The 27,062-nt window shown below is 42.7% G+C and overlaps 1 protein-coding gene across 7 annotated transcripts in view; it reads right to left on the minus strand.

Moving 5' to 3' along the window:
• Positions 1-352: 352 nt before the first annotated feature.
• apbb2a (amyloid beta (A4) precursor protein-binding, family B, member 2a) overlaps positions 353-27,062 on the minus strand; it is a 33,068-nt gene continuing 6,358 nt past the window's right edge. For 3 of the 7 annotated variants that reach the window (XM_030101443.1, XM_030101427.1, XM_030101415.1), the window contains exons 5-15: positions 26,952-27,037; positions 26,782-26,842; positions 24,595-24,741; positions 24,122-24,249; positions 8,243-8,248; positions 6,055-6,169; positions 4,270-4,345; positions 2,315-2,395; positions 2,096-2,211; positions 1,836-2,018; positions 353-1,640 (exon numbers count right to left, since the gene is read on the minus strand). In XM_030101443.1, coding sequence (XP_029957303.1) covers positions 1,464-1,640; positions 1,836-2,018; positions 2,096-2,211; positions 2,315-2,395; positions 4,270-4,345; positions 6,055-6,169; positions 8,243-8,248; positions 24,122-24,249; positions 24,595-24,741; positions 26,782-26,842; positions 26,952-27,037 — 1,176 coding nt within the window. In that variant the 3' untranslated portion in view covers positions 353-1,463. Of the gene's footprint in view, positions 1,641-1,835; positions 2,019-2,095; positions 2,212-2,314; positions 2,396-4,269; positions 4,346-6,054; positions 6,170-8,242; positions 8,249-19,313; positions 19,483-24,121; positions 24,250-24,594; positions 24,742-26,781; positions 26,843-26,951; positions 27,038-27,062 lie in introns of those variants that run through there. The other 4 variants (XM_030101420.1, XM_030101435.1, XM_030101448.1 and 1 more) reach the window with 4 other exon arrangements.

Raw genomic sequence — 27,062 nt, forward strand, 5'->3', positions numbered from 1 at the left:
TAGCATTGTAAAAAGTTTTGAAATGAGTGACAGCAGATGTTTTTACTGCTGGTTGTGCGTATTTGTGTGTGTGTGTGTGTATTTTTTTTCTTTTGTGAGTGGGAGTACACTGGCTGGATTTACTTAGGAAAAGCACATATATATGTAGTTAATCCCTCGTGTATGGCACAGGTTTGATCTTTTGGTGAAGAGCATCACGTACTGCTCCTCTCATAGAACCAATCCTGCTTCAGATCTGCCAGTCAAAGCCCGGGCTTGGAGTTTCTTATAGATCTCGGGCATATCTGTAACGATTCCTGAGGAACTTGTGACATTTTAAAGTACAACACAACATTCTTAAGCTTTTCTTCTCTTTTTTTTTTTTACATTTCAGAAAAAAAATTACAATCATCACTCATTTAAAGCTTTGAAAAACAATAAAAACTGTTTAACTTTCCTCTGCTGATTCAACCCTTCATTTAAGAATTCATTCAAAACCAAAATGACAATCTTTGACTGTATTTTTGTAAAAGAAGAGTAGCCTTGTTTCGCTGTGGATTGGGTTAGAATTTTTAGTGCCAGTGTTAATCCAGTCATGATCAAGTGGAGATGAATTGTGCTGAGAGTATGTATTTTTTCATGTGTTCACCAGTCAATTTAGAGGAACCGTTTACTCACCAACATAAAATGTATCCCATCACAGAAACATGCAAAACACCCCCGCTTCATCCTCCACCCTCTTGCGCCCTAAAAACTCTCCTCCTACATACAATCATTTACAGACACCTTATTTTTACAATCACTTCATTCATTATTAGATGAAAACGTTTTGTCTCCTTCCAGTTTGTCGCACGCTGAAGGGTTTGAAACATTCGATGCCACGTGATTGGACCCTGGAGGCTGAGGACGGTCTGCTCCTGGTTACTTTTTTCATTCACCTGTCACAACCCCATCACAGCAGGACAATGACTTTTTTTCTCATGGAGGGTTCGCTGCAGCTCAACCGTTCCAGGAGTTCAAAAAGAGACAGATGGAAGGAAAAATGAGTAAACCAATGAGTGGCTCCATAACGACTCTGAGTAGAAATTTCATCTTTTCTTTTCTTTTTTTTTTTTTCCTGGGTAATCCTTTATCCTGTCTGTAGAGTGCACGGTCAGGTAATCCATCCGTTTAATTTGTTTTTTTTTAGAAATTTCATGTGTAGAAGGTGAGTTCCACTTGGGCGGAACAGCGTTCAAAGGTCAAAGTTCAACCAGTGACACCAGCTTTTTCCATAACAGGCGCGTTTTCATTTTTGATGGATCGTTAAATCGTCGGGCACGTTTGATGACGGCTCTTCTTTCCTTCATCTGCAGTGAGATTTGTTATGCTCTATGTACACTGGTAGTCACCATGGCTGGTACGGGTTCAGTGTCGTCGTCGTGGCGATAGTGTGAGTGGCTTCCAGGCTGGGGGGGGGCGGTGCGAGTGGTCAGCGGTGACGGTCATTGCTGGGGGAGTTCTGACGGCTGTTTCTTGGGTTTCAGAGTGTCTATGAGAGACTGGACGCCGCGCTTCACGCTGGTGGTCACTCGCCGGGTCACTGAGTCCGCGGAGGGCGAGGACGACGAGCCGGCACGCTGGGAGGGCGGCCGAGCGACCAGACACTTCTGGTACCGGAGCTGAGGAGGAGAGGGTGCAGTTATTAAAGGAATGCGGGTCAAGGGTTAAAATTCATCTGACGACATGTTTTTTTGAGAAGAAATCTGCACGAATGGAAACAAAATGATGACGTTTTCTATTGAAAACTTCTTTTCTTTTGTTTTTAAAATCAAACGTAAATACAAACGACGTCGTCCTTCGGCTTCGGAGCTTACCACGCAAGCTGCCTGCACAGCCTCCGACACGCAGCCGGCGTTGGGGTCGCACCAGAACACGTGGCACTGGAAGTGCTGGTTCCCAGTGTCCATTATGAAGGCAAACGTATGCACATCCCGACCCACGCCCATGAAGGACAAAAATCGAACGCGGCACTCCACGAGCGCCTCCTCTTCCTCCTCCTGCACGGCCGTCAAACAAGATCATCAGACTCTTACATGGTTGTTCCTACTCGGCAAAGAAACAGAAGCAGTCCTACCTTTTCTTTGATCACAGCCACAGTGGTGTCAGCAATGCTCAGTATGACAGGAGTCCAGTCCTCTTTGCCTGTGGACGACAGGAGGCTTTCTATTGCCCCATTTATGATATCCATACCTGGGGACAAAACACAGAGAGCAAGGGTAGACCAGGTATTCACTCCCAACAGGCAGACCGTCTCATGCTGTGCTCATGTTTTTTAGCGTGAGTTCAGCTTTACCTATCGGTCGAGACACAGATGTCATACCCAGATACAGCACATGAAACTTCTGCACCAGCTCCGTCTTTGGCATGGGGAATTCTTCACGGGGTAAAAAAAAAAAAAAAAAAAATCCATAAACACTTTGAAATGCATGCATACACAGAGTGCCTGCTGAAATCTTCAAAACACGGCAACATCTTTTTCAAAAGAGATGTCCACACATGATAATTGGCTTAAAGTAGAGAAGTAAACAAACATTGCTGAATATTTTAATATTTTCCGGGTGTGGCTGACATGATTAAGGCATGGAAAACGCGCAGAGGCACACAGGATACCAGAGCGGGGTGGTGTCTGCATGAAAACCCAGCTGTGCCTTCTTATCAAAGGCCCCGTAGGCAGAAAAGACTGTCGTACACAATGAACGAACACCATCAAATGTGTTGTATCACCTGCATCTCAATCAGCACAAACCTTAACATTTTTTTTGCCCCAAGAACTTCACTTTCAACACACTGAGAAATAAGGCTTACGATCATTAGACAAGGACAAATGAAAAAAAAAACAAAATTAAGGTTGTTTATCTGTTGAAAGAGAAGTAAACAGAACAGGCACGATGCTCAAAAAGGTCACAGAGTATTTGGCATCAGTTGTTAATAATGTTTATCCCTTCTGAATGGCTATGATCACAGACTTTGTACCGTAATTCTTCCTACACACATCACTGTTATATTACCGAGGTATTCTATATGAGATATATCAGCTTTTGCCCAGTTTTTGTACATAATTGTACTTTTGTATCTCATAAATTCAGTGCGCCGCTAAATCTCTACGAACTGTGGTTACATGATCAATAAACTATGAGAGGTTCTTCCTCCATTAATTCTTTTACAGTACGGCTCAGACAGGCCAGATCCAATGAGGACAGCAGGGCCATTATCCCGGGGCTGGCACTCGTCCCAAATCATTTGGTACTAATCTCCTCAATTGTGTCCCAGTACAGGATTGTGCACTAGCAGTTACCCCGAGGATATCTAATCCAGATGAGGACAGGAACTGTTTTCCATTCGCTGAAAAGTCAGCTGCAGCCTCCCTCCGGAGCCGAATGACGAGTCCATCAACCGCAAGAACTCACTGAATGTCAATTGTTTTTTTATTAACGGCCCATAAGTTCAAGGAAAATTGCAGCGATAAAAGATGTGAGGGATCCTTTACCAATAAGTTCTTTGATCGAGGGGTCGGGGTGGGGAGCTGAGGAATATCAGTCCTCGACTCAGAGAAAACACTAATTGGGATTTAATGAGGTCGACTGCCTCCGTAAGTGAAGAGCCGATATTGTTCTTTTATATTCTGATGCTGAAGCTCCATTTCCCCCCACACTCAGTGAATACACACACCAGCTGAAGTTATAGCCATGGATCACAACGGGGCTTTTTCCTCTGCCTCCCAGTAATTACTTGGGACTGAGAGGAACAAGCAAGAAGGAATTAGCAAAATGGAAAACAGTGAATAGAATTAGTGCTGTGAGGATAAAGCTCTGTGATTGTTGAGCGAGGAGCTGTTCTTAAGTCAGCACTACTCATCTGTAACTGAACCAGGCGCCGCTGTCTTTTCGATTAACTTCGGTTTCTCCTGAGGCTGCAAGGTTATTAAGAAACCCCCAAAACCTATGCATGATTTTAGACGCGGAGGGAATCTTCACTACAGCAAACATCGGCTGACAAACCCAAATCTCCCATTGAAAAACAGTGTGCACACTCTGTCTGCCTGTATCTGCTCGCCCTGCGTCTTATATGTGCAGACCAAAATCAAGAACAGTTTTTAACAAAGAACAAACAGACCCATAAAGTGAGACAGTAAGTTTCAGGGTGAAGGCTAGTACACTGGTACGGTTAGTCTGCAGGAATTGTAATGCAAGTCACTGCAACGTCCCGAGAAGTGAATAAACACACCCGTGTGAGTGTGTCGGCGCTCACCTTGCAGGGGGACGTCGGAACCGTTCTGAGAGGAGCTGCCAGCAGCAGCTTTGGCACTTTTTCTTTCAGCCATAATCTAAAGAAGAGAGAGGGGTCAGAAGCAGAGAGAGAGAGAGTGAGGAACAACATAAAAAAGATTAAAAAGCAAGGAAGAGTGAAGAAATAAGATAGAAAAAGTTTGAGGAAGAATCGAGAAGAGCAAAACTGAGGAAAACTAGGGACGAATGAAGGGGAGGGTTAATTGAAAACAGATTGAACATAGTCCACATAAGATAAGCCTAATAATCACTCTTAGCAAAGATTTAATATCACTGCACACAAATGAGAACACAGTTTTAAAGGAAAAGTCTTGAGATTGGCTGACAAGCAGCTTTTCTATTGTCAACAATTAACACACACACACGCAGAAATTAAGCAATTTTAATAAGAAGCTGAACACTGTAGTACTGAGCAAACACCTCATAAACATTAGGAAGTTGTGGATTTGACGACTATTTTTAACCTTAGATTTGGTGCACTGTGCTGACCAGAGAATCCATGAGGGTCTTTATTCCAAACTGACTTCTTCACTCATAACACAGATAGTCTCTTTCATCTATTCCTAATAGTTTTTGGACAACAGTGAAGGTTATTGGTATTAACAAAAACATGGAGCGTCAAATATACGATTCTCACAATCCGAAAGCACAGTTTTTCACTCCACTTTCTTCCATTTTTCTCTTGTGCTGCAGCATGCACACACTCTTTGAGGCGTGTGGAATAATCTGCATGGCCGCTGCACTGAGCCACTGCACCCTTCTCCTGCTACAGATACTTGATTAATTGTAGGTGTCATTAATCAAAGTCTATGGTGAGTCTGCAACTCTGCTCACAGGGGAACATGCACGCACACGCACACACGCACGCACTCACACTCACACACACACACACACACAAAGGAAGCCCATTCAATGTGCTGCACAGCTGCAAGACTCAGGTCACCAAGTTTCTCTCCTGCAGTAAAGAAAAAAAATATTACTGTGTATAAAATACGCTGTCATGTTAAAATACGATGTCATGATCGCATACAGATACACTAATGCACACTTTACCTTTAGTTTGGAATAGGAAATTTGAAAAAAAAAAATATGTAAATGGGTCAGCATGCCTCTGAGGGAGAAGATCTGTAGTTCCAGGTAGAGCCTGTGCTAACAAGGTCACTGCTGCGCTGAAGAATGAATGACATCTTTTGTCCTATAAAGACAAGTGTGTTTGTGTATTTGGCTGCTACGGTGTGTGTGACGCAAAAGCAAAAGGTCCTGAAAGGTGTTTTTCGTTAACCTGCATGTTTTGCCTGTGCATGCTACAACATCATACTATATTACCAGGGAATGTGTGGTTTTGCTCATGTGTTTCTCTCTTTTTGGGGCTCGAGAACCATTTTCAGAGACTTTTCATTCCCTCATATTTCTCAACTCTATTCAATTCATGCATGCGTTCTTTGGATTGCATGTTACCTTCTCAGTGTGAAGGCTTGTAAAACTGATGCTTTTAATATTATTCAGGTAAAGCTTTAAATGAAAGTGTATCAGGGCGATGCTACTGCGCTGGCATTTGAGTTCTCTGCATCATGCACGTATGGGTATCATATAAGTTACAGCATTGGAAAGCAGCGATGCAGAACTGCATCAGCAGAAAAAGATTTTCTTTCTCTCTGTAATGGAGGCTCTTAATAAAGCTTGATAGCTTGTTTCAGAGCAGTAGATAAGCTCATTCATGCGGCAGCAGTGAAGTAATGACACCCACCTTGGAGCAGATTTCGTGGAGACTCGTGGCGATGGCTGCAGCAGGGGTATCACATCTGAACACGTGGCACTTCAGCACCCGTGTGTTCTTGTCTCTGGCCACATAGGCAAAATCCCTGGAGTGGACAGAAGACACAGGAACTGTTAATTGAATAGAAACTTTTTTTTTTTTTATTGTTGAGGTAAAATAATTGTCAATAATATCAGAGGAGTTCATGTTTGTATGGTGCTGCAGTGGTGACACTTCCGTACATTAATCCCATGCCGTATGTGTCAGTTTGACGTACTTATGCTGAACACGCCTCACAGCCTGTGCCAGATAAATCTCTTCCTTTGAGAGCAACCTTTGAACATTATTAGATATTATGATTGAATAGTTCTTTATGAGCCTCAAGCGCCTCCCAAAATGCTTTGTTTGGGGGACAATATGCAGAGAAAATTGCCAAATTATATCTTACATCCCTCAGCATTTTTTTTTTTTTTTCAAAAGTTTGTTCCACATTTTTTCCTGATGTGGAGTTTTGGAAAAATATCTTGCTTACTTTCCATTTGCATTCTGGCTCAGCGTCACCGCTCATTTTTCCACATTGCTACTAGAGAAGGCTGTTCTACCGCAGTGACTTCTACATCTTCTTTCTCGTCTGCCTGCGCTGTGAGGAGGCGACTCGCTGCACACAGCCACAAAGCTCGTCCTTGGACTTATTTTCCGTTTTGAAGCAAGAACTTTACAACCTCTCTCTGAGAGGTGCTGGAATGTATGCAGCATAAAGGAAGTTGTCAACAGGAAACAAAAGTAAAAAAAAAATGACAGGCAAATTGTTATTACCTCATTTTGCGTCATTAGAGTTATATACCTCTTTTCAACACTATTGAAGTTGTGGTCTAATTAGCTCGCTCGTTTATTGTGAAATGGCATCTGAATTATTTGTGTGATTTCCAGACCGCCTTCAGCTTTTGAGGCATTGCTGTAATTAATTGTTCACCAATAGGGATTTAGGAAGAATATAATATTTATAGCCTCTTTAGTGTTTGCTGTTCACCCCCTAAGTATCAGGTTTCTGTCAATCGTCATGCCAGCCCTGAAAATAATGCTCATTATTTTCGGCGACAATGACACCAACAGACACACGGAAAAACACAGCACACACACACGGAAGCAGATGTGTAACGCGGTGCCCAAGGAAATTACATGCCAAGCGCGTCACAGTGGTGCCACATGGCAGAGAAAAATGAGGAGTTTCAGGGCAAAACTGAGGAGGGGGAAGCTCCTCGGAGAAGGAAACTTTATGCAAAGTGTGGGAGACGGATGAAAATCATCCACACAGGGGAAATACTGCACACACACACACACACGCACAAAATCACACACAAAGACAAGATGAGAGATCGGCACGTTCCTGCCTCATTAACAGGTGAAGCAAGCTGGAGAACAAAAGGTGGGAAGATGTGTTTCCAGCCAGGACACAAATGACAAAGTAATCAGACAATGCAGAGCGAAGGCGGGAGTGCGGACATGAAGGGAAGCCAGTTGGATGGAAGTGTCACCATATGCGCACCCATACATACACACACACACACCAGAATAACCACAGACACGTGCAGAAATATGGCAAACACAGCTGGCATTTATCACAGCAGGCTCTTTGTGTTTATGAGTCCATTATCCGGCCTGTCTCCTCTGCTTAATTGTGTGCTCACACACTTTGGGTCGATAATGTTCTCCGCCTGTGGCCGGGAAGGAAAGTGGGGTGGGATGTGTGACTGAACGAGTGTGTTGTGTGTATGTGTGTGTCTGTGTGATCCACGGCGCTTCGTTCAGGGACATTTGAGGAGTGCGGCTCCAAAGCAGCACGAGCGGCCTTGCCTTGCATACTACAAATGGTTCTTTTATTACTTCTGTCCCCTCACCGGAGGATCAAAATGCTATAAAACAGCATGCGACTCTTAATAGGAAATAGCCTGTGGCCAGTCTCACTCGCTGATGATTTAACGTCGGTGATTTAGACCTCCAGTAGTTGCTGCCGCGCTCCTCTAAGAAGCAACAGTGATTCTGGACGGAGCGAGGAAAACTGATTCGACGCCTGAAGCGACAGGTATGATTGCACAGTGGGTGGGATATGTAACACAGCAATTAATGAAAACAGTGAAGAAGAAAGATCACATTTGAGCAGACCACATGAAGCAGTTACCTTTCTCTGTGTCCCGGGAAGCAGAAGGAGAGAGGACAGGACCGTTGAATAGAAAGGTAGAAGCAATGCCATTAAAAGGTACAGAGGCAATAAATGTGTTAAGGATGAAAAAGAAAAAGAACAAAGGGTGCAATATGGGCGGTTTTGGGGGCAGAAAGAGATAAATTTGTTACGAGAAAAGAAGAAAAAGAGGAAGGTAGGAGGGGCAAAGAAAAGAATCACAGCAGTGTTATTACACAGAACATATGGAGTCATAAACAGACAGCACTGTTTCACTTCAATCAGTCTTCCTGTGAGGTGTGTGTGTGTATGTGTGTGTGAAAGAGAGTGTGTAGCTCAGCTCTGTGCACTTTTCATTTCAGTAAATTAGCATTCTGCGACATTATGACACAGAAGGATGGTTCTGTGTCAGGTGGATACATGCTTGTTCCTGCTTCTCTGCTGCTCAAACCCGTTTCAAGCCACCTCTCCCTCCTCCCAGTCTTTACCTGCTGTCTCTCTGCTTTTGCCCTTTTATCTTCTTTTTGCTTTTCTCAGCTCTTTCCTTCTCTTATACTCCTCCCCTCACTTGGGTTTTCTTTCCACGATGGAGAGAATCCACCCCCTCCCCAAAAAAAAAAAAAAAAAAAAGGAATGAAGGTGCAACACGGGATGATTGTTATCAACAGCGATACTCGTCACAGCTGCACCGCTATATCGCCTGTGATACTCTGATATGAGGAACGTCACAAGAAAGGCACATGCTGCAGAAAGAACAGAGGGCTAATTCAAACACTGAGCGCCTTTGATTTTTTTCACGAGCCACTTATGAGTAGGCTTTTATAAGAGTGTGTGTAAGTGTGTGTGTGTGTAGCAGCTGTCAGATTATTTCAAACGTGAATCCTGCCTTCTGTGTCACGACATCAAACCTGCTGCTACTTTCCAAACAGCTGGCACCGCGCTCACATTGCTAAATGCGGGCATAGATACATATAGAGACTTTACACCAAAGACACAAGCTGCTGAAAGCTCAAATATACATCTGTGTGTTTCCTGTATAAAATGAATTTCTCTATCTCAGTCAGGTATGAGTTTCATTCATCACTTTTCAACGTTTCCATTCTATTAACTTGTGCTCTTGAAAAGCATTCTCAATGCTTTATTCACAGTCTGGCATTTTCCTGGAATCCAATTTCAGTGTCAAACTCTGAATGGCTTAAAAGCTTTTGTTCAGGTACCTCACAGGTACAAACAGTTCTTCATTCTCTGCAATTAATTTGCATTTGAAATCAATTTAAATTTTTTTTCCAAATGCTCTGTTACAGGTAGAGGAACCACGTGAAACCTGGGACAGAACCCCACCTTTAAAACCCGCCGACGATTTCTCACAATCACACCAACTATATCTGTCTCCACATCACTTATAGTCATGAACTTTAGGTCAAAAGAGTTAAATACAAGTAGCCAAGACACACTTTCTCCACCACTGTGTTGGTCCGCTCATCTGATAAAGATAACTTTATTTATTGGTGCAGCAACAGAAACGCTTCACTTTTCTATACAAAACTGCAGATCTGAAGAACAAATCAGGCATGTTACACAGAAATGTTTAACTCTCAGAGGAGGAGTCTGACATGACGCCACACCTCTTCAGCTGATAGTATTCTACCGGGCTTCTGTTCGCCTTGACATACATTTCCTGAATCTTTCTCTTTTTGTACATATTACATGTCATCTGGAGCTGCTGGGTCGGAGAGTGGAGACAGACAGTGACCCTGCTGCTCTGAAACAGATATCAGCTCACCTTCAGGCCTCGAACAGGAGAGGAGGAGAAGAACACTACTGAATTGCAATGAGAGCAGCAACTACTAATATACCGAGAGAAGGAATCACTGGAGGCGTTCGCCAAAGGAGAGAGTTACTTGGGCATTTTGGGATACAGGGATAGCAACAAATCATCTAAAGCCTGGGATGAATAACACACAGACCTCAGCCATGTCAGAGGAGATTCTGGCAGGAAGGTGAGCAGAGGGGATGGAGAGATAAAATCTCAAGACAGAAGTGTGATGAAAGCAGGAGGCCAGAGAGCCAGAATGAAAAGGTGGAAGAGAGTAGCAGAGTGGAATGGAAACGAGATGTAAGACCTACTGGGGAATGGATGGCGGAGGAGGAGGTGGAAAAAAAAAAAAAAAAAAAAAAAGAGGTAAAAAGAGGCACGAGATGAAAGGTATGAGCGCACCAAAGCACAGAGATGAGTTAAAGCAAGACTCCCACCACTCCTGTGTTCGTTCTTCTCTCTCTGTGCTCCACATATTTCCAGAGCTCAATAAAGGATGACTGACTCACTATTACCAATCTCTCTTTGATCCCGATGGCTGTGAGGCAGGCTCGGCTGGAGAGGCTGCGTACAACTCAGAGAGTAAATGAGGTCACGGATGCCGATGTAACGGCGAACTGGGTTTAAGAAAGTCCCACAGAACCCTCAGTGTCTGCAGCTCCGACATCAGTCATCACCCACCATCAGCAGTACAAACAGCGCCGAGCAGCACTACAGCTGGAGGAGAATCCCGCCCTCGCAGGCTTAAACATGGCTCCGGTTTGTCAAATTTCATGCTTGACTCATTTCCATGTTTCTTATTTTTCAGTTTGAAGTTAAAATCTCCTGAATCTGTAAAGATTCTGCAAACAAAACAAATCCCTGCAGAGCATGCAGGAACATCAGTCGCTGCAGACTGTAAGTGTGTGCCTGATAGAAAATGTGGAGAAAAAAATGCAGAAGATTGTTGCAGAATAACTCTAAAAAGTTTCATAAAATTATTTCAAGGGGTGTTAGCTGCCACCAAGACTTTTTAGAGTGCATTTAAAATCACACCTAACTTCTGTCTCAAGGTTTTCACCTAAACCACTCGTGTTTTTTCATTGAGTTACAGCTTGTATTTTACCATTCTTACTGTAATACTACTTCTGCCTGAAAATAATCCAGTCCAGTCCAGCTTCAAAACATCTGGTCAGTCTTAAATACTCTGCAACAGATGTAACTATTACACTGATGATTTTGCATTGAAGGTTTTTTCAAGGTTTTACTTTGGGCTGAACGGTGTTCAGCACTGTCAGAAGGCTGAGAATTTGGTGGAGTTTGCATGTTGTGCCTGTGCATGTGAGGTTGAAACCAGGTACTGTGATTTTCTCCTGGAGTTTAAAGACATGCTAATGAGGTTGATTGGTCCTAAATTGCCCGTAGGTGTGAATGTGACTCCAGTATCGACTCCAGTGCTCTGCACTCATTACGTATTTTAATTTGTCTCCATTTCCCTTCAAGCAAATTATGGATTAAAATGCATTTTTGTCAAATAATTATAGCTTTTCTCTTCACTTATTTTTTTAATAATGATTTCCTCTCAAAAAATGAAAGTATCGTAGCTGTGGAAAGTTAAACCACATGCACCTCTGATTTACTGGTAATTCATGAAGCATCCACACCTCATGGTCAGAAACTGGTTTTCTCTGTCTTCACGATCAAGCTCAGTCAAGCTGAAGCAGTCGGCTCAAAACACTTGAAATACAAGTAACTCGTTTCAATCATCTGAAACTATTCTTTCTATTTTTTTCTGTTGCAATTTCCATTTATTGTCCAACATTTACCGTGGGTTTTTTTTTTCAGTTTGCTTTTTGAAATGCAATTTGTGGAATGTTTTCAACAATTGTCTTACTTTTACTTTTGTTTCAAATGATCTGAAAAGTAATTTTATTGTTCTTTGTAAAGCACGTTGAGATGCCTTTTACCTGTTATGTTGTATATGAATAAACTTGATGCCAAACCCCCAAATCTTTGCTGTTGCTGTTTTCCATAAAGCAGACTGGTTCTCCTGGGGGAAGACCGCCCACACTTTGAAAATCACTAGTCGTGTGTCTCAGGCTATAATATTGTATTAACTTGAATATGTAAAGTGCATTAAATGGAATTATTTTTTGGAATGTTTAACTATTTGTAGTATTTATACTACATAGGTTTGTCATTTTGAAATGAAAGAAATACACAAATGCAGACAGATCTGAATAGAAACGCATTAGTTTGCATTACTTATTCAGTCACAAAAAGGAAAAATATTACGGCCGCAAAGTAATGAATAAATAAACTACTGTAGTTTTAACTGTGTTGTTTATTTCTTGCCATAAATTATCCACGATAATTTAATAAGACACTATTTCAGTTTGATCGCAGTCTATTATTGAAATCCAAGTTGTTGTGAGAACTTTAAAGAGGGAAACTTCCCCATGCATCCTCTGGTGCTAAAGTGGTGCAATAAAACCGAAGCGTCCCACCACTGTGCAGTAAAAGAGGCTTTTTAAGAGGCAGTGAAAACAACACAAATGGAACTGGTCCCAAACCTGCTCTGGTGTTCTTTCTTCTGCTCTGCAGTTTCCAGTATCACTCAGCAGAGACTCCTGTCTCCTCCAAACCATCTGTCTCACACACACACACACACACACTGCACAGTGCACCGTGACAGCACACAGGCTTCACACAGACTTCAATTATCAAACAGCTTTACAGAGTGTCTGGGTGGCGCTGCCCGCTATGCTAATGCCCTTACATATGCTAATGGCACAGGAGAAGGCTGATTGGAGATGTCTGAGGAGGAAGCACTTATGACTCCTGTCAGCGAAAAGCAGACGAGGAGGGAGAGAAGACCAGGTGAATCTGTGTGAGTCCAGTCCGTGTGTGAGTGTGTGTGTGTGTGTGTGTGTGTGTGTGTACTGTATGTCCTCCTTATTGACTACCAAACAACTGGTAACTATAATTACTGACAGCACCGTGACTTTGGCTGGAGTCCAAAATGGATGAGATCCAGACTGAACTCTGACAGGTGTGCAGCAGTGAAACAGCTGGATGATGATTAAGAGGAAAGCCCTTTCATCACACAGCAAAGAGAATTTTAAAACAACATCCAGGTATTATTTATTATTTATTTTTTTTTTTACCTGCGTTTGGTTTTTAGCCAATTATTTTCTTTTTTTGGGGGGGAAATTGTGACACATTCTGATGCAATGTGATAATCATCTTAAGAAACACACACTTTCCCATGACTTGAACAACACTGTTTAAGACATAGTTGGCCTCAATAACTCTGACAACTGCAGCTATATCAATACTTTTATCAGCAAAGTAAGAGGTAGCAGAAACACAATCACCGCTAAAGCACACCGTTCACGTGCAGAAACAGGGAGTAAACAGGACCGCTGTCTCATCTGCAAAACGCTGAACAGCAACTCAGTGTTTTGACTGACTGTGGACACTTTCCTTGTCCAAAACCCAATAAACATTACAACCCACAGCTGTGAAGAAACAGCTCTCTTTCTATTTTTTTCTTCTTCTTTAAATCGGACCCCTGAGTGCCCATTATTGTGTTTTCAGAAAACAGCAACTGTTGCTCTTTACTGAATTTAACTGTAGTTTACTGTAATGTGATGTGGAGTACGGGGAGGAAATAAAAGCTCATAAAGGCTCCAAGATAAAAGCAGTAAGAGGAGGTGTGAGGTACACACTTTTACACAGCCATTAATGGCACTGTACAAACCTGCTGACAGAAATTAGCTCAGTTTTACAGCAGTATTGATGCCGCGATATGGTGCATCGTCAGGTATTTACAGTTGGGTTAGATATCCAATATGTTAATTAAAGCTGAGCCAGTACTACATTTTCAAGATTGATCCTTGTAATGATTAAAGGAGATTAGAAACACTCCCACAACTATCACTTTCTTCATTTTGCAAGTCTTATTTTCTTTTAAGCGTTATGATTAGTTTTTATATCCTGCTATTTTCTTATTTGCTTACAGACCTGCGTGACGAGACGCTGCGGGTTCAAAAAGTGATAAAGATGAAGGCTGCCACCGATGTCTCTCATTAATATTTAGACTACAAAGTGATCTTTTTTTAAATCATTCATTTAATGTAATTATTTCTTCACCCTGATTCTGTTGGTTGAGGTAATTCGTTTCAGGCGTAAAAAGTCTGCCTGTCTTCATAATTGCCCACATTATTAGGCTGGACATGTCCCCCAGGTTATTCTGTTCTATTAAACATCTGTTTCTTCTGTGCATTAACTGAACAAAACAGAAGAATACTAGACAGCATTAGTGGGGCAAAACACTATATTAACCTTGTCAATTCTCCTAATTATTTACATTCCTTCACTTGGCAAAACAAAATAGTCTCCAAAGTGAAATTTGAGATGTAACAAGGATAATCCTGCAATTCCTGGTAAAATTGCGAATAGTGTTAACAGTTTAATTATTAGCAGTTTTTTTACAGAATTAGTGATATCAACAGCACCAAATGATAACATACGAATTTGCTTACCAACCATCACAGGGCAAAAAAAGAAACATGTCTCACACACTCAGGCAATTTTACAGTCATCAATTAGCTTGAAATGATCGTTTTTGGATTGCTTGAGGAAAACCCTGAGAAAATCCACACTTGCACGGAAAACATGCAAACTCCAGAAAACTGTATTACTGAAGTAATTTGGAGACGCCTGAAAGCTCGCCACACTGGCTCTGCAGCACTCTGCGTTTGTGTGACAACGAGCGGGACAAACCCCTCTGCGACCTGGTGAATTAGTCATGGCCCACAGCCATTAGGCCTAATGTAAAATGTCTGTGCGTAATTACCTCTCTACACCGTAAACTTGTTTACAGCACCAAGATGAGCAGCAAAATAAGTACCTGGGGCCAGAGGAGGCCCCTCCTCTGCAACACGACACACACACACACACACACATAGACACGCAGGTTCAGGCAGACAGAAACACACATGGACATACACACTTCAAATTTTACTGCCTGCAAAGCCTCCATTTGAATTGTCATCAGTATTAGTCTAATTAAAAAAAAAAAAAAGCATCAGAGTTGATGGTTGAAAATGGTGTTTTACACGAGGGAGAAACACACGTGACCTCGGTTTATGTTGATGCAGCTTTGTGACCCAATTCCAGGCGTTCGTCGTGGCAGAGAGGCAAACCAGAGAGGGAGGGGCGACATGCAGAGGAGGCACACACAGTACCCGTGTGTCAAACCTCGTCATATTTCATTACATATTTAAGGGCAGAGTTGGGTGGGCGGGAGCGAGAGAAAGATATGAAGAGCGCATGTGGGGAACGAGGGATGAAGGGTGAGAAAGAGGGATTCTGGGTGGGAGGGAGAAAGACGATGTCCTGCTGTTCTCTCCACTCTTGATCATTTATACATCACACTGCTCTGGAGTGCATGTGTGGGAGTCTGGAAGCATGTCTGTGTGTGTGTGTGTGTGTGTGTGCAGTTTTGTACATAAACGCCAATATTCTCAACTTAGACAGAGCTTCAGTGAGATGTCACTTCAGTGGGACGCCCCCTTTGGTGTGTGTGTGTGTGTGTGTGTGTGTGTGTGTGTGTGTGTGTGTGTGTGTGTGTGTGTGTGTGTGTGTGTGTGCGTGCGTGCGTGCAGCAGTGAGCATGGGGATTGGTCATGAGTTAGTGAGGAGTTATTCTCAGCTCTACTCACAGTGCAGTTCAGATCATACTGTTTGCATGTGTAACCTAATTAGCTGCATGAGAGCCATAAATCATTATGTGTCCTGCACATACAGTATACTAATAATGTTACCTCTCTCTCGCTCTCTCTCTCTCTCTCACACACACACACACACACACACGCACGCACACACGCACACCTCTCATGGTCCTTTAATCCGCCCCAAAGGGGGAAAGGGGGAAAAAAAGAAAGAAAAGTATCTTGCATTGTTGGTTTATTTATTGGCTGCTGTGAATACAAACAACTGGTGTGTGTTGTGTCGCTCAGTGATTTCAAATATTTCTCCTGGTTGTGGACTCCCTCTCTGACCTCTCTGATTAGTGTTTTGCCAAAACAGTAAAGGGAAAAAAAGGTGGACAAACTTACAAAAGCAGGAGCCTTCAAATGAAAAGCAATGGTATGTTTGATAGATAAAAAAAACATTGTATTTTTTTTCAATTGATGAGTAAAATTAAAGAATGTCAAATAAGAAAAGATATACGTGTTTGGTAGGTTAGTTCTTTGTTGTACAACCTTTTTAGAGACAGATGCTACACTGTAAGAAAGCCTGATTGTTTCTCTTTTGAATGGTGCCACATTTATAAGGAGCATGCGTTTGTAGGATGAGCAGCAGGGGGCTTTAAGGGTTGTACCAATGATCCATCTTTAAAAAGGAACTTTCAATGATATAAGATTTTTTTTGCCAAGAAGTGTTAATAAAACTGTGGGAAAGACAAACACTGAGACTGCGTCCCGATGGGGAACCACCGCTGTAGACCATCGAACGACATGGAGTAACTTCTAAAACAAGTTACTGTGAAACTTATCAACTGTAGTCACTTTTAGGACTGGAATAGACATGAATACTTATTTTTATTTTTTTTTTTTCTCATTGGTTGCAGTCAGAAATCTGTCACATCATCAGATTTGACTGCAAGATATTTTATATTATACACATATTATGATCGAATGGACCTTAATGCAGCTTTTATGACTGGAATTAATCAGTTAATACAGCAATTGACTGATAGTCAGTTTGGTATCAGATATTTGTGTGAGAGTCAAAATACACTTTCATTAAATGTGGATAATATATGAATTTTTTTCAGATACGAGCTCAGAGAATAACGGCCTTTTTGACTACTTTTTCTTGGATGCAAGATTAAAATTCTGAACTGACATAACAATCGGCAAACTAAATATTAATTGATTGGTCAAAAAAAAGGGTGAATTGATTCTGACATAACTGACCACTGGTTAGTTAATAGTGAAGCTAATATCTTTATTACTGTAGACACTTTAGCAGAAAGCACTAAATAGATCATGAAAAGCCCACTTGAAGGATTAAGGGACGTATTAATCTCACAGAGTGACCATTGCCACGGCGGCGTGAATGAATTGAGGGATTACAGGCAGACACTGATTGCGCCCGGGTCCTGCTGTATGATCAGCGGACATCAGCATCATCTCACTTCTCTGGCCGACAGGGCCCGGGCCAGAGCGGGTTTTTATCGGGAGGAGATTTATTGGCTGGCGGGGCAAGGGAGAAAATCTATAAGAGGAACAGGAGGAGTAATCTGTCAGGAAGACAGGGATTACAGCAGGTGTGCCTAACAATGCTAATGTGAGACAGAAAGAACAGACAGAAAGGGAGAGACCTGCAAATAAATTAGGCAGAAAATATGTTTTTAATTACTTTTATGTATGATTCAGCATTTGTGTGTGTGTGTGTGTGTGTGTGTGTGTGTGTGTGTGTGTGTGTGTGTGTGTGTGTGTATGTGTGTGTGTGTGTGTGTCTGACATTTGGCATCTGGTCTGGAGAGAGACAGAGAGAGAGAGAGAGAGAGAGAGAAAGATGGACGCATCTTCTGCCATCATCACGACACTTCAGAAAATGAGGGTTTCTGGGATGCTGGGCGGACATGACCTGACAAGAGCCTCGTGGACTTGTGTGGAGAAGTGGGAGTGATGGATTGTGGGTAAATGGAAGGAGCAGATGTGAAGGAACGATGACTTGCGAGGAGAGAGAGAAGGAGATGTTGGTATAGGGCTCAAATCGGAGCTGGAGTAGGGAGGAAAGGCCATCAATCACTCTGGCATCTATCGAGTGGGCTGAGGTGTTCAGGCCCCGTCCCTGTGGGCCGTCGCAGGGGTCTCGCATGTTAATTAAGGCTACAGGGAGTCTTCACATCAGCAGATATCCTGCAGCTATATTGTAGCAGTAGGAGTTGGAAGAGTGGCCGTCACAAAGGCAAACACGCAAACTCACTTCAAAAGACATAAACGGGGGAGATCGCCGGAGTGTGTTCAGCATTAAAAAATTTATGATACGAGAGGCTTGCATGTCTCTACCCCTCTCCTTCCCTCTCCTCGACATGCCACAGCTGTCTGCAGAAGGTCAGCAGTGGACTGAAAGCTGGAGGGAATCAGCAAGCAGAGTCCCGCTGCTGCCCGCTAATGAATATGAATGAAATGTGGAATTAGTGTGTAGCTTAGTGTTTGCGCTGGTGTGTGTTATTTACACATCCAATATGGACCAATTGCACAAGAAAGGTACCATTATTTCACTTAAGTAGCAGAAGAAAAGCTCACAGACAGCAGGCTGAAGCAAAAACAACAGCTAAAAACATACATTCACAGGTTTCCAGCATAGTTTCAGTGTTAATAAGTGCCACATGCCAGTGATACGAAAACAAGCAGGAACTGCGCCCCAAATGTTGTAAATCATTTCACTCTGCCTTTTTTCTTCTTCGCTTAGTATTTGCTCGCTCATCCTTCATCCTCCTCTCTTCTCCTCCTCCTCCTCCTCTTCTCCTTATTATAGTAGATAGAAGGAAACTGCACATATTCATCCAGTTTCATTTATCATCACACACACATAATTACATACACACACACGGGGTATGTTCTCATCCAAGTGGGAAGCACGAGATGTACATGCCACAATTTTGCTGTGCAGATTACGCACACGCACACGCACGCACACACACACACACACACACACACACACACACACACACTGCAATATCAAACAAACTGTGAAAAATCCCCGCAGTACATCCAAGACACTTTAATCCTCTCTTTTTCAATGCACCCCGTGCTTTACTTCATCTTTCTTTTTTTCACTTTCATGTTTTTTTCCCTCTGACCTCACTCCCGCAACATCTCACACCTGTCTTAGTGTCTCCGACCGCATCCCTACACCTGAACACGATGGAGAGAGAGAGAGAGAGGGGAGAGAGAGAGAGAGAGAGAGAGAGAGAGAGAGGGAGAAAGAGAGAGAGAGAGAGAGAGAGAGAGACAGAGCACAGATTAAAGTCAACCACAGCAGGAGGCTCAGAAGTGAAGGATAGGAAAAAAATAAAGGGAAGGCTAATGAATGAAAGTAGAGGTTTGACACATGTGTTGTTTCCTCCACACAAACACAGCAGCTTGACATCAACAGAGAAAAAAGAAAGAGGCAAGATGATGAAGAGGTGCTGATGGAAGGATGGATGGAGGACAGCGGAGTAAAGGAACTGGAGACAGGAGTACTCACACAGGCAGACATCCTCGCCCCGCAGCCGAACACAACTTGGTTGCCTTGTTAGCTCCTTTGCCACAGTGACATTGCTCCTGCTCCTTCGCCGCGGTACTCCCGGGTAAATCTTTTCCTGTCTGCCTCTTCTCTCTTTCTCCTTATCCTTTTTCTTTTAATCCTCAGGGGCTCTTTTCCCCCCCTTCTTCTCCTCCTCGCCCCTCTTTCCTCCCTCTTACCCTCCCCCTGCTTCTCCCTTTCCTCCTCCTCCTCCTCCTCTTCTTCTTCGCCCCTTCCCTCTGCTACACCTTGTCTCCCCCTGCCTCCGTCTCCACTCAGCCTCCCGGCTTTGCTCGCCCGGTCCGGAGAGCCTCCTGCTGTGTCCTGCTCAGTGCGAGCGGGGAAGCATGCCCCTCTTTTCCTCTCTCACCGGCGCTCCGTTCACTCACATCTCTCTCAAAAGCGCTGCCACGCGTTATCTCCTGAGCGTCTCGCTTTCCCCGAGCCTATCTTTGTCTCTCCCTCTCTTTGCCTCGCCGAAACTGACAGAAGAAGAAGAAGAAGAAGGGTCTGCCACCCCAATAAAGTGCAACGACGGGGCAAACAAAGAGAGGCGGAAAGAAGAAGAAGCAAAGCCGTGCAGCCAATGGCATAAGAGGGATGCAGAAAGAGCGGCTGGAGACAAAGAGTGGAAATAGCACGGGAGCAATGCAGACAGAAAGACGGGGATGGACAAGTGTGGAGGGGGGGGGCATACACACCCACTCATTCAACATCACACTTGTAGGCACAGAGTGCTCCACATATAGGCCTGTGATTTCACCAGTGGAAGCTCACACACACACATACACGCACACACACACACACACACACACGTATATATGCAAAATATATGCACGCGCAAGCGGGCGCGCGCAAACTCAGACTTGCTGAGTGCTCCAGATATAGCTTCATGACTTCATCGAGGAGCGAACCCCATCACCACGGTGGCCCCGCCCTGTGAGGAGACGGAGCGACTCATTCATATTGAATCAAGCTCAGGCGGAGAAAACATTCAGGACAACACTGGGAATATCCGAAAGAGAGACGGATAGAGGAAGAGACAGCAGACGGAGAGAGGACGGACACACCCGCCGTCGTTCACCTCTGCTTTTCTGTACGTTAATACTGCTTAATCTGCTGGATACGTGGGACTAAGTTAACACTCTTAAAATATGTCTACTGCCAAAACAATGTGGAATATTCGCATAATGCAATCTCCACTCTAATTTTCAGAGTTTGACCTCAAATTGTAATTTCTCATTAAACCTATAAAGGCACTCAACAAACTACTGGAAAGGAGAAAATTTCAATCTGAAGGAATTGTGAAAAGACATTTCAAGGCCCTTCTTTTTATCTGAAGCCTTTTTAAGGGGGTACATCCTTCACAGGTCACCAGGGAGAAAGGCACACCGCCTCTTTTCAAAGTTAGGAAAAAGCAAAAAAAGCAAAGTGTCAAAAAACAGCAATGTTAATTTTACCAAGCAAAGTTAAAACAGTCTTGTGCGATGGTATCACCATCACACACAAGCAGCATGTAGTACAATCACTTTTCCTTGATTTTTTGATTCCTATTATTTACTCTCACTGCCTGCCAGCAACAACAGCAAACTGACATTTTAATAACAGAAATAAAAAAAACCTCCCTGTTTCACTCACTTACTGCCTTTTCTGAGAGAAGAGAAATTTAATGGTAAATTATTTTAACTCTTGCTCTTAATTATATCTCAGTCTGCTTTTTATTATGATCAGTCACTTTCATTCATACAATCAGGAAACTTAGATTCATGGTCAGGACCCCTATAGAAGGGATTCTTTTAAACAAGTTAGTTTTTTTTCTAGACTTGTGGAAATTGCCAGTTTTTGGTCAAACTCTGCAAGTTGCATCATTTACTTAACCTTCTCTAAACATTTAGGCAGAAAGTTAAAAGCATACTTTTTTTTTCACCTTACTTTGTGCAGAAAGAGATTTCTTTCAACTTCAAAGTCCAAGATCAAACTATGAAGAGGAACAGGCAGGTGTCCCTCTGACTTGGACTACATGGATAAACAGACTATGGTTACAGTGCACTCTAGTGGCAGGACTAAGAAATTCCAACTTCTGGTGAAGAACATTTCAGTCAATCTTGCTCACTATTGTAGAACACTGTGTAAATCATTAAAACTACCTCGAAACCTCTCATTTAATCTCTGACGGTCAGTAGACAGTGTCTATTCAGCTGCTCTGTTTTACAGGCATTGCTCCAGCAAGTTATTGCAACTTGCATTGTAGACTTGGTAAGAGAGCAACTGCATGAATAAAGACCATCCACTAAATCTTCTTGGAGAGCTGACAGTCCCTTCTGGAGAAAAACAATCCCTCATTTCACATGCAAAACATCAGATCTGAACAAATCATGAGCATGACAGTTTGATTTTCAACTACCAGGGAATTGTTTTTCTTCCGGTAACTGCTGCTTATCTTCATCATTTCTACTGCTCGAGACAACTCAAGGTCACTGGAGCCCATCCCAGCTGACTGTGGGTGGAGGTGGGGCCAACCCTTGACTCAGTCCATCACAGATCACACACACACACACACACACACACACACACACACACACACACACACACACACACACACACACACACACACACACACACACACACACACACACACACACACACACACACACACACACACACACTCACTCACTCACTCAGGGCAAATTAGAGTCGTCAATGACAAATACATGCTTTTGGAGTTTAGGAGGAAAACAACATACGACCAGAAAAATCCACCAATGCACAGAGAAAACATGCAAACTGCACACAGTAAGGCTCCCAGGCCAGGACTCAAACCACAGATATTCTCACTGTGAGGCAAGAATACAAACCACTGCAGCATTGTGAGGTCCTTCAACTCATTTTTGATGAACATTTAACTGTTCATCTCATGGCGTTTATCCAACATTTACAGAGTATAGAAATCACCTCTGCCAACCATCATACAACCTTGATTGGATGTTTTTAAATCAGTGTCAAGCATTAAACCCTGTACTGATAAAGCCCATTATATTGACATAACTGACATTATTGTAGTCGGGTTTCGTTAAATCAAATATATCTGCAAGCTTATTGAATTGAATTGAATTCAATTCACTTCAGCTTGATTCATATAGTGCCAATTACAACACAGTCATTTCAAGGCACTGTTACAGAGAAAACAGATCCACATGAGCGACTGTTGAAAGGAAAAAATCTCTTTTAAAAGGAAGAAACCTTTGGTTCAGAAGTGGTGGCTTTCTGCTATTCAGGTCGGTATGACCTCGAATAACACAATAACACATCTGTGAACTCTGCATTTATACCTTTGATCAAGTGAAAAATGAACAGTTCAGATTTTCAACCCTCGATAAAAGAAAAACAAGATTTTTTTGTACTTAAACGTGTCTCCTGTTGTGCTTACGAGTTTTAAACTGACAGTAAGAGAGCAGGTCTGAATGAAATTGTTTCTGCTCATCTTTTAAATTAACCTAATTCTCGGGGTCAAAGAGTTTGTGGAAGTGAACGTTGAAGGTGAAAAAAAAAACAACAATTTTATGAGAAGGAGAAAGAGACGTTGAGAGGGAATAGAGAATAAGAGGGAAAGTCATCCTGAGCCGACCCTCCCCTCCTCCGCCTGCTACACGCTTTATCCATTACCGCTGAGAGAGACAGCCACTGAAAGTTTCTCAGTCCTCAGAGACGGAAGAGAGGAGGAGGGACGTCTCTTTCCTTCCATCTCTTTATCTCACTCACACACATACAGCTCAGGTTATGGTAGCACTGCTGCTGAGGGAAGGAGAGAAAATACACGAGGCAGGAAAGACGAGTGGGAGGATGAGAAGGTTGTGAGGAGAACAACAGCAGCACTTAGATGAAGAACAGAAAGAAGGAAGAATAAGGAAGGGAAACAAGGTTACAAGCGAGTGAAGCGCGACCGAGCCTTTTACACAGATGCTATTTCAAGCTCCAGTTTCACTCCATCTCTTAACAGCTGATTACACATGCCAGGAGAGGCTCCTTTCTTGGACTGCAGACCTTGAACGCTCTTCCTATTTGCACGATCATTATGTAGCAGATCTCCAAAGCAAATCTCCTAATATCTCTCCGAACTCCCAGTAGATTTTCACAGGACTTCTATGGGTGTGTATAAACGTCGCGCCCATACACACTCCGTGGACTCATGCATATTAACTTCATTTAGAGATATGCGGAGGGTTTCTGTGAGTGTTTGAAGTGGTTGTATTAGTGGAAGCCCTGAGGGGTCCGTGTCAATAAGGGCTTAGCTCGCACCCCCCCCCCCATTAACAGCGATGCTGGCCTCAGCACACTGTCAGCTCAATAGTGAAAGGTTAAGACCATGGGACACTGCCAAGTGACTGAAGGCCCCACAGGTACCGAGGGTGGAAATGAAACATCGAGCAAATAAGAACAATTATGGTGGTTCGAATGCACTTGGTGAAAATATGGCCAGAATGATAATGAAGCCGTTTCTATTCTCTGATGGTTAGTGCAAACGATGCAAACGACCGATTCAGCTTCTCAAAACCAGAATCTTGCATTTTTAAAGTATGTTATTCTCAAGATGTGTGTTTGTAGATTTCCATGTTTTATCTTGCATCTTATTTAAATGCAAGAGGATATTAAATATTTAATGTGCCAGAGCAGTGACACTAAATAAACAGATTGCATAGCAACAACGCAGCAACAGTTTTACACAAGAAGAAGAAGAAAAAACCCCAAACAGATCTGTGACAAACTCCTACCTGTCATGGTCTCGGCCAACGCCCCACACACGAATGCTGCTGATTGGCTGAGAGTGGAGCAAGCTGCGATCGTCTGGGTCAACAAGGGTTAGCATGCGGTCCTGAAGGACTAAAAGCATTCCTTTACCCTGCAAGACAACAAACAAGGACACACTAAAGCTGTAAAACAAACATGGATTTATATAAACTGATTCTGATTTAGACAATTGATTTAAATCCCTCAAGAACCTAAAATCTTGGTGAAACACTGCGAAATCCAATTATAACCCTTCAAATATTCAGGCTGCAGTAAAAGTTCACTCAATTCCCAAATAAGCCAGAACTCACAGTCATTCCTCTCACATGCTCCTGAAATCATAAATAATGATACAGCAACACACACCGACATATAGTTTGAGAGGTATGCTAGATTTAGTGAAAGCTAAATGTGACGTCCCTCCTCTCTATTCATCCCCCCTTCAGGAAAGACTCACCTCTCCCCAGACGCCGGCAGAGTCTCGTATGTCCCGTCTGCAGTAGGACAGCTGTCTGATGCAGTGGTGGACGGCCACACTGCTCCTCCCCTCGCACAGGTCCTGCTCCGCCATCTCCACCCAGCCCAGAGATCGAACTGGAAACGACTGAAAGAGACAAACACACAGGGTCACAGCGGCTGACGCCTTCTTCAATGCGTCCATTTCCTGTGAGACAAGTGCAAGCACTATGATTACCAGTACAAAAAAAGCCATCACTGTCTTTAAAGGACAAGAATGAGAAAAGGCCAGATGTGGAGTTCAAGAAATAGCTGATCTCTAGTTGACACTTTGCTTAATGATGTGATGATGGTTTTTATATGAACTGCCATATTGTATTTCGAAAACCACTGCATGTGTCCTGTGTATCTGTAAATGTTTGAGTTTTTTGTAAGGTTAACTGGGTAAAATATTCAGAGATTATCTAAAAAAACAGTTGAGCATGTACTATATTTCATTTGTGCAAGTATGTTACAGATAATACTAATTGGAAGAAATGAATATAATGAATCTGGTTTGATTATCAGCTGCTTGTGTTTCTTGTGCACTTCTAAACTGACCCAGGTTTTAGTGTTCAGTTTGGTTCAGGATTAAACACAAAAACGTGCACAAAAAGGAAAAGTGACACGTTTTAAATGTATAAGTTCTGTACCCTGACTTGTCCTCTGACCTTACTCTGAACTCTAACTTACATGTATGTGCAGGACACACACATGACACAAGGGTAGTGAAAATGTTGCAGTTCCTTGCAGAGGTACTGTACAGCCTTCAGTGGCAGCTTCTACCCACATAAAAGAGCCATCAGTGTTTCACTCAGGGAGGCAATGCATGAAATATGAAAGACGGAGTGTGCGTGTGTGTGTGTGTATGTGTGTGTGTGTTTGTCCGTGTTGAAGTTTTCTGCATGTGAGTGGACTGCCTGAGGCCGACTGCTATTACAGTCCTCCCTCCTCTTCCCAGTTTAACTCTTTCTCCGTCTCTACCACATCAAGGGGATTTCCTCCGATGAGAAAATCATACATTTATGTGTATCAAGGACACACACACACGCACACACACACGCACATGTGCACAGGCACACACTGGCATGCACACACATCTCATTCTATTGTTACAATGATTGTATTTTGGTTTCTTCCTCATTGAACTTTCACACCTTTTTCTTAAAGACATTTCCTTCACTAGATTTATTTCTTCAGAATGATTTTCCACTTCTTCGTTTTTTTTTATTCAACTTTATCTTATAGATAAAGTGTTTATTCCATTGCGTAGGTATTGTTTTGCAGTAATAGTTATCATTCAACAGCACAAAAATGAGTGACTTGGACAACTTCCAAACAGGCTCCCATTGCCACCTTGTTGTGCAACTTCAGTTGTACATATTTGATAAAAATGGACCCCTAAGCCTTTTCTGTACCAGTTTAGATGAAATAAAAATCCTCTTCCACTCTACTATTTTCATGTCTGCTGACTCAGGCTGCCTACATTGCATTCTTCCACTGGGGGGCAACTTAAATCACTGGAAGGCAGGTAAACACATCCACCACAGCTCGGTTAACAGAGTGAACACTGAGGGGCGCTGCAACAAACAGAGAGGGAGGGAGAGGAGGTCCACCATCAAGCAGGTTCATTACATCATTGCATTCAAAGCCTAGTGTCCTCATTTCAACATCAAACTACGCGACCTGCCAGAAGGCTGATATTTACGTTACCAAACGTCATAAACATTACCAGATAGGCATTCACCATGGGCCAGTTAGCTAACAAAGTATGTAAATTCAGATTGCGTATCCAAAGTCAAGAATCTCCTTGTAATCTTTATTTACTGTAAATACAACAGTAAACAAATGCTTTTATGATAGTTTTAAAGCTAAACTGTTTCAATCACATAATTAGGGGCTGTAGCAGTGACTGTAATTGCTTGTGGATTTGCCCCAGTGGGTCGCCACACACACACACACTGTTGGTCCTGAACAAAACAAAAGGAATGAACAGACAGCATACAGAGGGGCGACTGTCTGCTTCAGTGATGTGGAGACATCTTAAAACTGGGACACAGCATCATTAGCAAGTAATAATTACCATCATTGTGAGTTGAAAAGAGAAAGCAAGTCTTTGACACAAAGCATATCATTGTTCGGAGCTCACCATTGCCTCGGGATCAAATGTGTTGTTCAGGTCCACCGTTTCCAGTTGGGCTGGAAGACTGCTAAGACACATTACACATAGAAAAAAATGTACCATTGTTGTCAATAAATGTTCCATTTTACAGATTAGAACATAAAAAAGTCAGAAATCTGAAAGTATTAAGGCCTTACTTCAGTTTGAGTGAAGCGTATCTGAGAGTGGCTCCTTCAAATGCCTTCAGGCTGGGATCTGGATAGACCGGATAGTCCTTCAGACCCTGGAGCAAACAAGACAGATGGACA

This window comes from Salarias fasciatus, chromosome 2 (genome assembly GCF_902148845.1).
Source record: "Salarias fasciatus chromosome 2, fSalaFa1.1, whole genome shotgun sequence".
Classification (NCBI taxonomy): Eukaryota; Metazoa; Chordata; class Actinopteri; order Blenniiformes; family Blenniidae; genus Salarias; species Salarias fasciatus.